A 15894-nucleotide genomic window follows, 5' to 3' on the forward strand; every position below is an offset into this window, starting at 1 on the left:
ACTGGCCTGTAGTTGTGGAACCAGTTGATGACGGTGTTGGTTTTGAGTTTGAGCTGGGCGGCCAGTATCTCGATGGTGTTCTGAGAGGGGTAGGGCTCCAGGAGGTAGGCCTTCCTCAGGGCTTCTTTCTCCTCGGCTCCCAGCACCACCCGAGGCTTCTTCACCTGGCTGTAGGGACACAGGTCCAGCGAGGCCAAGGCCGGACTCACACACTCAGAACGAGTGCTCGGTGAGTCGCTGTCCGAGCCGGTGCTCAGCAGCCCGTACCGCCGTTTCAGATAGGCTGGAGGGAAGACAAGGGGATTACACAACACCAACACACTGTCAAACTGAAGGACACTACAGTACACACACCGGGCCCCCACCTTTCTTTTCCATCTTCTTCATGGCCCTCAGCTTGTCCACATTGTGAGGATCATTGAGCCACAGCTGCATGCGGACAAACGGCTCCCTGCCTTTCAGGCTCAGTTTGTGCCACGGCTTGGGCCTGGAGAGAAGATCCGACACCGAGCCTTGGGTTAGGCCCAGGATGGTCTCCCCGAAGAGACGCTGGCCTGTGGGACACAAACATACACAGTGACTTGTGTCTGCATTCATAAGGAGTGTCCACCTGTCCCCACGGCGTGACCTTTAACCCACCTAGGTTGTTGTCCGTTAGGACCTCCTTCACCTTCTTGGTGATGGCGTAGGTGTCTAGCTCCGAGGACATGGCCACCAGCTCCTGGATCCCCAGTGGGTTAGTGGGCTGATGCAGGGCCATGAGGCTGGGGGTGGACTTCCCTCCGTCTGGGTGGGGGGGCAACCCCAGGCCCAGACCCTCAGGCTGCTGGTTCTCCTTGCTGCTCTCTAGGGAGAGGCTGACCGGCTCCACCAGCGGACTTGGGTGGCTCTCTGCTGGGCTAGGAGGCGGGGATGGCGAGGACTGGGCCGTCACGGGGCTTTTATCTGGAGTTAAGACAGGACATCTATGACCCGTACTGTACTACGCAGGCTGACCTACTGAAACTATTTCACTGTTTTAATTCAGCATTTTTACATCTGGTATTTTTGGTATTGAAGCATCTTAAGAGTGATTCTCGCTTGTTTGTGACTGAGAGTGTGTGTGTGTGTGTGTGTGTGTCTCTCACCCAGAGTGTGTGCGTGGTTTGGGGGCTGGCTGAGGCTCTGGCCCAGCTGGTCCAGTAACCACAGCTGCATGCGGATGAAGGGCTCCCTGCCTTTCTGGGTCAGCTTGCTCCAGGGTTTGGGCCGAGACAGCATGTCGCTCACGCTGCCCTGAGAGAGCCCCAGCACCTGTACCATACAACACAGGTTCATATACTGTACCTACACCTGCTATCACTACCTACACCTGCTATCTGTACCTCCACCTGCTATCACTACCTACACCTGCTATCACTACCTACACCTGCTATCTGTACCTCCACCTGCTATCACTACCTACACCTGCTATCACTACCTACACCTGCTATCTGTACCTCCACCTGCTATCTGTACCTACACCTGCTATCACTACCTACACCTGCTACCTGTACCTACACCTGCTATCACTACCTACACCTGCTATCTGTACCTACACCTGCTATCACTACCTACACCTGCTACCTGTACCTACACCTGCTATCAGTACCTACACCTGCTATCAGTACCTACACCTGCTATCTGTACCTACACCTGCTATCTGTACCTACACCTGCTATCAGTACCTACACCTGCTATCTGTACCTACACCTGCTATCACTACCTACACCTGCTATCTGTACCTACACCTGCTATCTGTACCTACACCTACTATCTGTATCTACACCTGCTATCTGTATCTACACCTGCTATCTGTACCTACACCTGTTATCACTACCTACACCTGCTATCTGTACCTACACTTGCTATCTGTACCTACACCTGCTATCTGTATCTACACCTGCTATCTGTATCTACACCTGCTATCTGTACCTACACCTGCTATCACTACCTACACCTGCTATCTGTACCTACACCTGCTATCACTACCTACACCTGCTATCTGTACCTACACCTGCTATCAGTACCTACACCTGCTATCTGTATCTACACCTGCTATCTGTACCTACACCTGCTATCACTACCTACACCTGCTATCTGTATCTACACCTGTTATCTGTACCTACACCTGCTATCTGTATCTACACCTGCTATCTGTACCTACACCTGTTATCACTACCTACACCTGCTATCTGTACCTACACTTGCTATCTGTACCTACACCTGCTATCTGTATCTACACCTGCTATCTGTATCTACACCTGCTATCTGTACCTACACCTGCTATCACTACCTACACCTGCTATCTGTACCTACACCTGCTATCACTACCTACACCTGCTATCTGTACCTACACCTGCTATCAGTACCTACACCTGCTATCTGTATCTACACCTGCTATCTGTACCTACACCTGCTATCACTACCTACACCTGCTATCTGTATCTACACCTGTTATCTGTACCTACACCTGCTATCACTACCTACACCTGCTATCACTACCTCCACCTGCTATCTGTACCTCCACCTGCTATCTGTACCTACACCTGCTATCACTACCTACACCTGCTACCTGTACCTACACCTGCTATCACTACCTACACCTGCTATCTGTACCTCCACCTGCTATCTGTACCTACACCTGCTATCACTACCTACACCTGCTACCTGTACCTACACCTGCTATCAGTACCTACACCTGCTATCAGTACCTACACCTGCTATCTGTACCTACACCTGCTATCTGTACCTACACCTGCTATCTGTACCTACACCTGCTATCAGTACCTACACCTGCTATCTGTACCTACACCTGCTATCAGTACCTACACCTGCTATCTGTACCTACACCTGCTATCACTACCTACACCTGCTATCTGTACCTACACCTGCTATCTGTACCTACACCTGCTATCTGTATCTACACCTGCTATCTGTATCTACACCTGCTATCTGTACCTACACCTGTTATCACTACCTACACCTGCTATCTGTACCTACACCTGCTATCTGTACCTACACCTGCTATCTGTATCTACACCTGCTATCTGTATCTACACCTGCTATCTGTACCTACACCTGCTATCACTACCTACACCTGCTATCTGTACCTACACCTGCTATCACTACCTACACCTGCTATCTGTACCTACACCTGCTATCAGTACCTACACCTGCTATCTGTATCTACACCTGCTATCTGTACCTACACCTGCTATCACTACCTACACCTGCTATCTGTATCTACACCTGCTATCACTACCTACACCTGCTATCTGTACCTACACCTGCTATCAGTACCTACACCTGCTATCTGTACCTCCACCTGCTATCTGTATCTACACCTGCTATCTGTATCTACACCTGCTATCTGTACCTCCACCTGCTATCTGTATCTACACCTGCTATCTGTATCTACACCTGCTATCTGTACCTACACCTGCTACTGCTAGTTCTAAATGTGCTGGTGTCTAAGTGAGACACTTTGAGCTGACAGCCACTAGAGGGAAGCAGCACATCATGACTGTTATTCTGTTGAGTCCGTTCACATTCAGTCATTTGACTCCCAGTTGAGGACGTCCACAGTGAAGCAGAGAGCCACATTATGTTTGTATGATGATCAATTCATCCCCTAAGAGAATAATATGTCTGCTCATAAACCAACAAAAAATAATATTTTTTTTAAAACTCATGTTATTTTTTTCTTTCTTTGTCTTTAGATTTATGAATAAAATCTAAAGACACACCTGAATGAGCCAGAAAAATGGGTTTGTATAAAATTCACCTTCAACCTGAGTTTATGAATATTTGACAACAGTCCAGGATGTACTAATATGAAGAGTGTTATCTGCTCCACAGAGGAGGAACTGTGATGAAGAACAGCGGGAAACAGCCGTAGGGATTGTCTGGATATAAAACCATACTTCCTTGGGCTGAACTAAGAGAACTGATACCTGTATACAGCACACAGCACCTCATTTCAGGAAGAATCATAATAAAATACAGCGTTGTGTGAACTTCCTCTGTTGCTGCATATTTATGACAGTGACTTGTTCAGAGTTTTTACACAAATGTTTGACTGGAACAAACACATCCAACACTGATATCACCGTCTGGAAAAGAGTCTGTTACTGAATCAACCTCATTGTTTTTTTTTATTTAAAATATTATTTTAGGGCTTTTATTGCCTTAATTAGAGCAGCTGGAGAATGACAGGAAACGGGGGAGAGAGAGGAGATGAGACGCAGCAGAGGTCCGCGGGTCGGAACCGAACCTTGGCCGACTCAGTCTGGATGGAGCAGGTGAGCTGGAGGTTGAGCCCATAGATATAAAACTGTTTTATATCTATTGGACTGATAACTAGATCTAAATGACTGAACGCAGACAGACAGCTGAATACGTATAATGAATCTGACCACCAGAGTCAACTCATCACCACTAAACGCCTCCAAGCAGCCACGAAGGGAAACTCCAGCAGAGATGAGCTGTTGAATCAGTCTGAAGAGAACCTTGTGCTGGTGTAATAATGAATTCTTACAGGTTCTTCTTTAAGCTGCCGTACTGTCGCTGTCAAATGTCTCTTATATGTTAAGATGGTTTTCCCCTCTATCTCCTCTCTCTCCAACCACAGAGACAGCTATTTACATGCAGGATACAGAGGGAGGGCAAAATCAGTAAAACCAGTAAAACCAAAGTTTCTAGGAGGACGCGGTGACAACTCATCCAGGAAGTGACCAAAGATCACAGCAGAACATCCAGAGAGACACTGCAGACCTCTCAGCTCAGGACCCACAATAAGACAGAGATGGAAACATGGGACTGAAGTCAGAGCAGCCGAGTGGAAACCAGCGCTCTGCTCTCTGGAGGCTGTTAGGGTAATAAGGATCCTAAAGACTCAGACAGACAGACCACACCGGTCCTAGTAAAGCTGCTGTAAAGAAAATACAGCATTCCTGAATAATAACCATGTCCTATAGGGCTGGGATACCTCTCTCTCTCTCTCTCTCTCTCTCTCTATATATATATATATATACATATATATATATATATATGTATATATATATATGTATATGATCATTATCACAACAGTCAAACGTGATATTATTGGACTCGCTATTATTAATATGAACTCTGCTCAGTACCAAACTCTTATGAAACAATGATCCAAACCACAAAACAGATGGCAAGATTAAAGTTGTGGAGTGGTTTTCATCTTCACAACAACCTGATATATAGTATGTACAGTGTATATTATATACTGTATATATAGTATATAGTACATAGTATATAGTAGCTGGACTGAAGCACTTTGTGCATAAAGAGCAGGTTAAAGTTGTTAAAGTGAAATAGTGAGATGGTATTATAAAACGTGTTGGGCTGCGGTTATTGCTGTGGTGCCACCTATTATTACTTTTTCACATGGATGATCTGATGGTTGCATTACTTTGTTCCTTAGATAAATCATCTAATGTGTTTTGTGTTTAGTCAGGTTACCTTATCTTAGTCAATATTACATGAAGATCTGAAAATATTCAGTGAGACATACAAATACGTTATCACGGCTCTGTGGCTTCACTATGTTCACTAATGTTCCATTCAGTGTGTGAGGAGCTGCTCTGGTTGGTGTAACCTTCATCATGGTGTGCGTATATATATATATATATATATTTGTCTGTCTTACAGCACGTCGTCACTGTGTGTTGCAGTAAGAACAGATTCTACATCATCAGGCAGCTGGTGCTGCAGCAGGTTTCTGAATAAGAATAAACAGCATCTGACCTTTTCACCAAAGATCCTCTGACAGATGCCATTCTTTGCCAGCTTCTCCTTCACCTGCCTGGTCAGCTCCAGGGTGTCCACCTCTCGGTACATGTACATCTCGTACTGTTCTGGAGTTAGCGGCGGCACGGTGGGCTTAAGGGCGCGGGGGATGTAGGCCGGGTAGTAGGACAGCCTCCCGGGGCCGGAGCCGGGTCCGGGAGACTCTCCGCTGACCGACGTGTCCGACTCCACTTTGACCTCCACCGGCCGGCCCAGCACCAGCCCCAGCCCCAGCTCGTCCTCCGCAGCAGAGGCCTCCTCGCTGTTGGGGAGACACTCGCCGTTCTCTAGGCGGGGCCAGGGCCGGGGCAAGGCGGAGGGCCCGGAGGACGAGGAAGACAGGGAGGGAGACACTGAATTAAAGGGCAGAGAGCTGCCTCCACCGCTGAGCACCATGGACCCCCGCTCCTGAGACCAGTGCTGGTCGAAGTAGGTGCCCACTTCACCAATCTCTGACTTGACTTTGCGGATGATGTTCTGGACGAAGGCGGCGGGGGAGAGGACACTGAGGGGCGTCTGGGGGCTGCTGATGGGGTTGGCCATGCAGACTGTAACACAGCCCCCCTCCTCCTGTTTGATGGAGATGGGTAAAGGCAGGCCCCTGGAGCGCTCCGGGGGCCCCAGACGCTCTACCTGAGCTCCTGAGCTGGCAGTGGGGGCCCTCCCGCAGACCTCCATCTCCATCAGGGCATGCTGCTGGGCCTCCATCTCCCTCCTGGCCTGATCCAGGATGCTCTTTATGGTGTCATCAGAGCTGCCTCCTGCCCCGTTACTGCTTCTGCCTGACGAGATGTTCAGAGACGACTTCCCATCACCTGAACGAGAAAGAGCCACACTCTGACACCGACGCTTCCTCACATCACCTTCACAATTTAGATGCAATAAAATAGAGATCCACATTCATCATACAGCAGTAAACACCACCGTCAATAAAAAACAGTCAATATGGATTGAAACTGTGACGTCTGACTCTCAGCTGCAGCCTCACCTCCCCTCTGGGACTGGATCTCCTTCTTGGCCTGCTCCAGGATATTCCTGATGGCGTCGTCTGACCCAGTTTCAGGAGTTCGGATGCGTGGAGTGATGCTCCCTGCCACAGAGGGTAACAGAGAGAGATGGAGAGGAGAGCGGAGAGAGGAGAGAGGAGGGGGATGAGTGGGATGGTTGATCAGAGAGCAGTTCCAAGGCTTTGCTTTTGACTGCTAGATCAATGGCTGCCTTTGAGCGCGTGCTGTCTGAGGTTGCAGTATACGGGAAGCTCAACTTTCAAAAGCTGTGAATCTAGGGAGAAAACAAAGTTTAAAAGTAACACTACAAACATGGCAGAGGAAGCCGCGACGGAGTCAAGGATGAGGTCCAAGTAGATTAGAGGGTTTAAACGTACACCGGTCCACGACTACATCTGGGTCATTGTAGCTTCATTCACTCACTGATCCCTTAAAAACTCTCACAACTACTTTCTCTTATTAACCTGGTTTTGGTAGCTCTGGCCACCTGGAGACACCTGGAGACACTTGGAGACACCTGGAGACACCTGTTTAACCACGTTACCTCAACCAGAAAAAGGCTGAAGGTAAAACATGACCGCTGGTTTATGAAGGACTACGTGCTGGTTCAATGTTGGTAAAGATTTTACTAACATTTCTGTTATATTAGTAGAAATTCTCTTCACATCTCAAATCAATAACAGCGATCAATAAATCAAATGTTCTGACAAAAAAAAAGATAAAAAATCTGGTATCTGTGGCTGTCAGGACTCTAATAAACCGTCCAATCCATTCATTCAGCCTGAATGTAAGGATTGGACGGACTACCTGTCTGTCTACCTAACTATCTACCTACCTGTCTACCTGCCTGTCTACCTACCTACCTACCTACCTACCTACCTATCTACCTACCTGTCTACCTACTTACCTGTCTACCTACCTGTCTACCTACCTGTCTACCTACCTACCTACCTACCTACCTACCTATCTACCTACCTGTCTACCTACTTACCTGTCTACCTACCTGTCTACCTACCTGTCTACCTACCTACCTACCTGTCTATCTACCTACCTGTCTACCTACCTACTTACCTATCTACCTACCTGTCTACCTACCTACTTACCTATCTACCTACCTGTCTACCTACCTACTTACCTATCTACCTACCTGTCTACCTGTCTACCTACCTGTCTACCTACCTGTCTACCTACCTACCTGTCTACCTGCCTGTCTACCTACCTACCTGTCTACCTACCTGTCTACCTACCTACCTGTCTACCTGCCTGTCTACCTACCTACCTACCTGTCTACCTACCTGTCTACCTACCTACCTAGCTGTCTACCTACCTGTCTACCTACCTACCTGTCTACATGCCTGTCTACCTACCTACCTACCTGTCTACCTACCTGTCCTCCTACCTGTCTACCTACCTACCTAGCTGTCTACCTACCTGTCTATCTACCTTTCTACCTACCTGTCTACCTACCTGTCTACCTACCTGTCTACCTGCCTACCTACCTACCTGTCTATCTGTCTACCTACCTACCTACCTCCCTACCCGTCTACCTACCTACCTACCTACCTACCTACCTGTCTACCAAATCTCTACCTACCTACCTACCAACTGTCTACCTACCTACCTACCAACTGTCTACCTACCTACCTACCTACCTGTCTACCTACCTAACTACCTACCTACTTACCTACCAACTGTCTACCTACCTGTCTACCTGTCTACCTACCTACTTGTCTACCTACCTGTCTATCTACCTTTCTACCTACCTGTCTACCTACCTGTCTACCTACCTGTCTACCTACCTACCTAGCTGTCTACCTACCTGTCTATCTACCTTTCTACCTACCTGTCTACCTACCTGTCTACCTACCTGTCTACCTACCTACCTAGCTGTCTATCTACCTGTCTACCTACCTGTCCTCGTACCTAATGATAATGTTGGGGGAGTGTCTTTGGAGGGAGACCTGAAGGGACGGACTGTCAGTGTTGATGACTTGGTGTCTTCCTCTCTAGATTTAGGGACTTTTGGAGCTCGTGCTGCTGCTTTCAGTGGAGAAGAGTTGGTAACACTGGGCTGGTTTTTAGGTTTAAATCTAGTGAACTCTTTCTGGTTTCTCCAGATAGCCCACTCTGCCTTTATAGCATGAGGACAAACAGGAGTAAATGGTGTATTTGTTGGGGACTATTTTCAGTTGCGGATTAATGCATGTTGTTGTCGTAGTGAGTATTTCAAGCAGCAGGACGGTGTATGAGGGACTGACTCTAAATAAACTACAGTATATGTGTGTGTGTGTTCATGTTCATGAGGCTTTGGCTACACACACAATCCATATTAGTCAGATAAACTCATTGTTGGTTTTGGTCTATTCATGGATCTGTTGAAAATAAGAAACATGTAGAATATCATCCGGACTCCTCCTTTAAGGGTCACTATGAACACATGCAATGGGTGAATATGAATATGAATGACATATCCAAACCAGTGGTTTAGAAAACATGCTGACGTGTTTAAAATCGATCCGTCCTGATTGCTCAGCCTACAAACACAGATACCTGAACCTGCATAGTGTCTCTTCATCTCACCTCTCTGGCGGACCTGGATGGTCCTGAGTGCCAGGATGTTCTGTTCATCAGAGAGGAACTGCTTCATCTTGATGAAAGGTTCTTTTCCTTTCACAGTCAGCTTCCTCCAGGGTTTGGGTCTGGCCAGGATCTCGCTGACCGAGCCCTGGGACAGGCCCAGCACGTAGTGGCCAAACACCCGCTGGCCAATGTTATGCTTCAGCAGCTGTTCCTTCACCTGGAAGGCGATCTCTGCCGTGTCCAGTTGGTCCTCGTCTCCTGCGGTCGAGCTGCCGCTCTCTGACTGGTCGCTGGGCAGGCCGGCGTCGACGCTGCCCGCCCCCATGGACCCCTGGGTGGCTGACATAAGGGCGACTTTGGCTGCATAGAGGGCGGTGGGAAACGCCATGAGGCCTTCCTTCTTAAAGTGTGGGGAGAGGAGCTGCTTGTGAAGGATGTGATCTCCTGACAGTCTGTCCCCGGAGCACGGGGACACGGAGAACGGACGGGGTAGATCGTGGCTGGAGGACGAGCCGTCCAGGGTGGGAGGACCGGGGCTGGGGGAGGCACGACCATCCGCATGAGAGGAGGACGAGTGGGAGGCGGGAGGCCGACCAGACTCCCTACCACCATCCTCAGACTGGTCATCATCTGGGAACAGAAAACACCTGATCACTGTCAGATCACCTCCATGTATGGTAGATACTGTATACCAATGAGTATCAAACAATCAGGGAGGTATGGGGAGTTTACAGACGATGACAGAACAACTCGCTGCTTCTCATTACAGATCTTATGTTCATTTATTTAAACAAGATTTTTACAGACAGAAAATCGATGTTTTTATATTTATTTTACCAATACTGTGCAACATCCGGGCCTTGTCCACCAGGTATTTGTGAGATGGAAGAAAGACTTCTTTATCCAGCAACATGGCCTCTGCAGCCTTGGTAGAATCCTACACAAACAAACACACAAACACACACAAAAGCTGTTCATTTTCAATGAATCAATTGCAGCTGCTGTAGATATCCTATAATGAATCAGTGATGCATTCAGTGCTGTAGTTTTTCTTCCCTGACACCAAGAGAACATTAGAAGAAAGCAAAGGGTTAAAGCTGCTGTACAGGTGATTATCTACCTGGGAGGAGCTGCCGTTGGCTGACGCCAGCTTCATCACCTTCAGGATACTGTGGATAGAAACACACATGCAGACAAAGTCAGTGTTTTGGACTTAAAGTGACATTATTCTGAATGACTTCCACTAACATGATCACCTGAGCTCAGTTTTAATCTCTTCGTAGTCCATCTGGGACTGCAGTTTAGCTTCTAATCTCTGAAATGGAAACATACAAGAAGCATGTTTTTATTCCATATTAATAAGAGTCTCATTAGTTATGGCAGGACTGAGGAGGTGTTCTCCATGTTCCACTCACCTCGATAGCTTCCGTCTTATAGGCCAGCTGGCGTTCCATCTCTAGGATCTGATTAGCCGAGGTCTCTTGAACTTCCTGTAGCGTGAACTGCAGCCGCTGAATGTTCTCAAGAAGACGAAGGATTTCACGGTCTTTAGCCAACAGGGCGGCCTCCAGCTGGGAGGGCAACACCTCGCCCTTCTCCTTCCTCTCCTGACAGGGTGTGAGGGGGGGGGGTGATAAAAGGGTGAGGGGGGGAGAAGGTGAGAGGCCAGCCGGTGAGGGTGAGGAGGGGGGTGTTGATAAGAGGGTGAGGGGGGGGAGGTGAGAGGCCAGCCGGTGAATCACAACCTCTACAGTGTTGATAGAAGTCAGACAGCTGGACAGTGAGAGAATGGGACTTCAGGTAACCGGTAATACTGTGGTCGTATATCTGTATCTGTATCTGTAGCTGTAGCTCTCTGTCACTGTCTCTGTAATCTGATTACTTTTACACAACACATCTGTCTATATTTCGGTGTTAGTCATAATTTGTTCATTTCAAAGAATAGATATGACGATGATTTTAAGACCTTGAACTACAGGTTTGACAGGTGATCAATACTGTCTTTACACTGTTTAGTAGCTGTTGTTTGCTTTGATTAAGACAGATGGATTAATGTCAAATATGAAAATATATATATCAAAAAGTGAACCAATCTTGTTCAAATCTAGTATTTGTCCATCTCTGGTGTTGCTGGGATTTACTTTGTCTTTTTGCACATGTGGAACTACATCTCTCTAGAGGGGTCTCTGGAGGGGTCACTGTGGAATAAACTACAAGTCTAAGAATAAATCTGTATTTTCTTTGGCTGATGAGAAAACATGCCTCACCTACAGCAGCTTAAAGTCCACAAGAGAAGACATCCCAACAGTGGACATACAGCAGTGTTGACTGACAGGTTATCTCTGGGATGTAAACTACAAAGATACTAAAGCAGTGATGAGTTAGTATCCTACAAGTTACCAAAAATAAAAAAACAAGCATCCTAACAGCGGAAGACGTATTCAGATCCTTTACTTCAGTAAAAGTAGCTTCAGCACAACTTAAAAACAGTGAAAGTCTAAAGCTGCTTCACATGATGAGACATCTGCTCTTTGCTCAGCTCGAGGTCGGGTGCTGCAGAGCCCTGCAGAGGTAAAGCACAGTGCCGAGCAGGTATTATATATATATATATAAATACGTATACATATATATACGTATATATATATATTATATGTCATTCAGAGGTGTGCAAGGAAGCTACTTCACTGTTTCTAGGCAACAACACCAGTTGTAGCTGTTATCTCATTGGTTGAGCTTTGAGAAGTCAGGGGCAGCCGAGGTCAGAGTTGAAATAATTAGAACTTTGAGCACAGCACTCGTGGTGATTTCGGTGCCCCACACTAAGGGTAGCCCTGAGGTATGAAGCATTATTATCAACATGTACTTAAAGTATCAAAAGTAAAAGTACTCATAATACAGGAAAACGGTCCCTGTCAGAATCCTTTTATTCTATATTATCATCTGCTGGTCGGGGAACTATTTGAACTCTGCTAAATACTGTTGGTTATATTTAACAATGCATAATATTTTAAATATGATCATATGTTTTGTATGTAAAATCTGAAAAGTAACTAGTAACTACAGAATCACATCAATGTAGTACAAAGTACAATATTCTCTGAAATGTAGTGGTATGTACAAAGTAGCATGTAATGGAAATAATCAAGTAAAGTACAAGTATGTCATCATTGTACTTCAGTACAGTACTTGAGTAACTGTACATAGTTACGTTCCAGTACTTCCTAGATGTGTCCAGTAATCCTGTAATGTCAGATGAAGACGTGCACATCATGGTTCTTACCCTGCTAGCGCCCTCTGCTGGAGGGCAGCTCCCGGCGGCCAGCTGCTCCTTTAGCCTCTCCACCTCCCTCTGAGCCTTCTCTGCTCTCTGCACAGACATCATGACATCACAGCGTTACCGCTCTCCTACACAGGACGCATCAACGGGCTAATGATATGATCAAGGTGAGAGCATATACATAAATCACAGGAGGCGCCCTCGTCCTGAAATCTGAGAGGAAACCTTCGTAGACGAGTGCAGCCGGCGCTGTATTGTGCTGAGGGGGCTGTTTAGTCGGCCTACTTTATTCCCCAAACTGTTTACCTGCTCTGTCACACCCGGCCTGCTAATTAATGATTAATTCTGAGAACATTTATCTAGGAGCTGCTGACAGAGAGCAGCAGAGGGAGAAAAGGAGCCGGAGAGGGGAGAGGAAAGGAGGATAGGAAGCAATCAGGAGAGAGGAGAGGAAAGGAGGGATCACCACGATAAGAAGCAATCAGGAGAGAGGAGAGGAAAGGAAGGATCACCAGGATAGGAAGCAATCAGGAGAGGGGAGAGGAAAGGAGGATAGGAAGCAATCAGGAGAGGGGAGGAAATGAGGGATCACCAGGATAGAAAGCAATCAAGAGAGGGGAGGAAAGGAGGGATCACCAGGATAGAAAGCAATCAAGAGAGGGGAGGAAAGGAGGGATCACCAGGATAGAAAGCAATCAAGAGAGGGGAGGAAAGGAGGGATCACCAGGATAGGAAGCAATCAGGAGAGGAGAGGAAAGGAGGGATCACCAGGATAGGAAGCAATCAAGAGAAGAGAGGAAAGGAGAGACCAACAGGATAGGAAGCAATCAGGAGAGGGGAGCGGAAAGGAGAGATCACCAGGATAGGAAGCAATCAGGAGAGGGGAGAGGAAAGGAAGGATCACCAGGATAGGAAGCAATCAGGAGAGAGGAGAGGAAAGGAGGGATCACCAGGATAGGAAGCAATCAGGGGAGGAGAGGAAAGGAGGGATCACCAGGATAGGAAGCAATCAGGAGAGGGGAGAGGAAAAGAGGATAGGAAGCAATCAGGAAAGGGGAGGAAAGGAGGGATTACCAGGATAGGAAGCAATCAGAAGAGAGGAGAGGAAAGGAAGGATCACCAGGATAGGAAGCAATCAGGAGAGGGGAGAGGAAAGGAGGATAGGAAGCCATCAGGAGAGGGGAGGAAGGAGGGATCACCAGGATAGGAAGCAATCAAGAGAGGGGAGGAAAGGAGGGATCACCAGGATAGGAAGCAATCAAGAGAAGAGAGGAAAAGAGAGATCACCAGGATAGGAAGCAATCAGGAGAGAGGAGAGGAAAGGAGAGATCACCAGGACAGGAAGCAATCAGGAGAGGGGAGAGGAAAGGAGGATAGGAAGCAATCAGGAGAGGGGAGGAAAGGAGGGATCACCAGGATAGGAAGCAATCAGGAGAGGGGAGGAAAGGAGGGATCACCAGGATAGGAAGCAATCAAGGCGGTGAGATAACGAAGAACCGTGGCGTTGGCGCTCACGCATCAATCGCTGTTCTCTTCTGAGTGGAGGCGTGCTGCTGTAGCGCCCACCGACGGCGCCTCAGGTTTACACTCACTAATCACTCAGTCAGGGGAGGGGGTGGGGGCGGGGGGACGCCCAGGACGGAGGGGGGGTCTAATTAAAGCTGAGGCTTGATTACAGCAGTGATTACCTTAACGAAGGAGCAGCTCAATCAGAGGAAGACTCTACTCACCTGGTTGGCTCTCTCTAGATTGGCCATGATGGCGTCGACCTCCTCTGCCCTGGAACACATACACACACACACGCACGCACGCATGCACACACACACACACACACACACACACACACACACACACACACACACATGCGCAGGATTACTGAGCCGCGTTCACACCTATCACATTATCACACCTTCAAGACTACACAGGATATAAAAGGACAAACTTTATAATACAGGTAATACTTCATTTTACAGGTCCAGTAATTTCATGGTAATTAGGTGATAATTAGCAGTTAACGTATTTTAAATTTCTTTGGAATTACTGCCAAATTACCCCAATATTTACCTCAACATTGATCTAAAATGACTTTATTATAAACATGATTTCATAATTATATTCCACTATTTCCCAATAGCTGCTAATTTATTTAATATATTTCCAGGAAAAGAATACAAAGTTAGTTGATCTGTTTTATTTCCATGTCTGCTGATGAATAGATAATAATAATAAATGTCTTAAAAACCTCCCTGAATCATGACGTCAGCTACCAGGTTACATCTGTGGAGACAATCAGTCACCATAGTGATCACAAGTGTCTTCTATTAGTTTTGGTTTTCCACCTCAGATGAAGAGCAGCACACAGCCGCTTCTCAGCCTCAGGGCCCTATTTTAACCATTAGAGGATAGTTTAGCATATAATTATTAAATCATGTTTATAATAAAGTCACACTAAAAAGTGTTACCCACATACACAACGTCCACTCATATACACTTTTTAAATGTTATTACTTCATGTAACTGTTCAGTTATGCTTTCTTTAAACTGTATCCCTCTTAACACTTGACACTATGAGGCCCATGTCTATAATGCATTACATGCATTGCTTATAATCTTCTTATAGCACTGTATAATTATAGTTATAAGCACTCATAAATATTCATAATGATTTATAACAATAATCATAACACATTATAAAGCATTTTATAATGACTTAAAAGGTCAAGTATCACAATACTTATTTTTTTGTGCAAGGATCCTAGTGTATTATAATTCTCATATAGTTGTAATACATTATAATCATTTTTATAATGGATTATAATCACTGTTATGATGCGTTATAATGTGATTATAAGTTACTATAAGTGCTCATTTTTTGCTTTAAGTAAAGTAAAAAATAATCTCACAAACGTTTTGTGTGTTGTTCTGATTTAATGGTATTTTTCACTACAATGACAAATTATAATGCATCATAACAGTGATCATAATGTATTATGAAAAGATTATATTACACTATGATCCTCGCAACAAAAAAATGTCAGTGAGTGACCAGCAGTGATTATAGTTATTATGATACTGGACCCTGTAAGTATATATATCTATAATGTGTTGTGATTATTGTTATAAAGCATTATGAATATTTATTTATAACTATAATTATACAGTGCTATGAGCAGATTGTAGGTATGTTTA

The 15894-nt window shown here is 46.1% G+C and overlaps 1 protein-coding gene across 3 annotated transcripts in view; it reads right to left on the reverse strand.

The window, feature by feature from the left end:
* The window catches only part of cux2b (cut-like homeobox 2b), a 115336-nt gene that overhangs the window by 4094 nt on the left and 95348 nt on the right, over window positions 1-15894 (reverse strand). For all 3 annotated transcript variants that reach the window (XM_037777822.1, XM_037777824.1, XM_037777823.1), the window contains 13 exons: window positions 14436-14484; window positions 12709-12795; window positions 10844-11035; window positions 10685-10743; window positions 10549-10597; window positions 10266-10365; window positions 9429-10058; window positions 6830-6931; window positions 5800-6656; window positions 1128-1293; window positions 640-945; window positions 366-554; window positions 7-283 (listed from right to left, as the gene is read on the reverse strand). In XM_037777822.1, coding sequence (XP_037633750.1) covers window positions 7-283; window positions 366-554; window positions 640-945; window positions 1128-1293; window positions 5800-6656; window positions 6830-6931; window positions 9429-10058; window positions 10266-10365; window positions 10549-10597; window positions 10685-10743; window positions 10844-11035; window positions 12709-12795; window positions 14436-14484 — 3063 coding nt within the window. The remainder of the gene's footprint in view (window positions 1-6; window positions 284-365; window positions 555-639; window positions 946-1127; window positions 1294-5799; window positions 6657-6829; window positions 6932-9428; window positions 10059-10265; window positions 10366-10548; window positions 10598-10684; window positions 10744-10843; window positions 11036-12708; window positions 12796-14435; window positions 14485-15894) is intronic.

This window comes from Sebastes umbrosus, chromosome 8 (assembly GCF_015220745.1).
Source record: "Sebastes umbrosus isolate fSebUmb1 chromosome 8, fSebUmb1.pri, whole genome shotgun sequence".
Lineage (NCBI taxonomy): Eukaryota > Metazoa > Chordata > Actinopteri > Perciformes > Sebastidae > Sebastes > Sebastes umbrosus.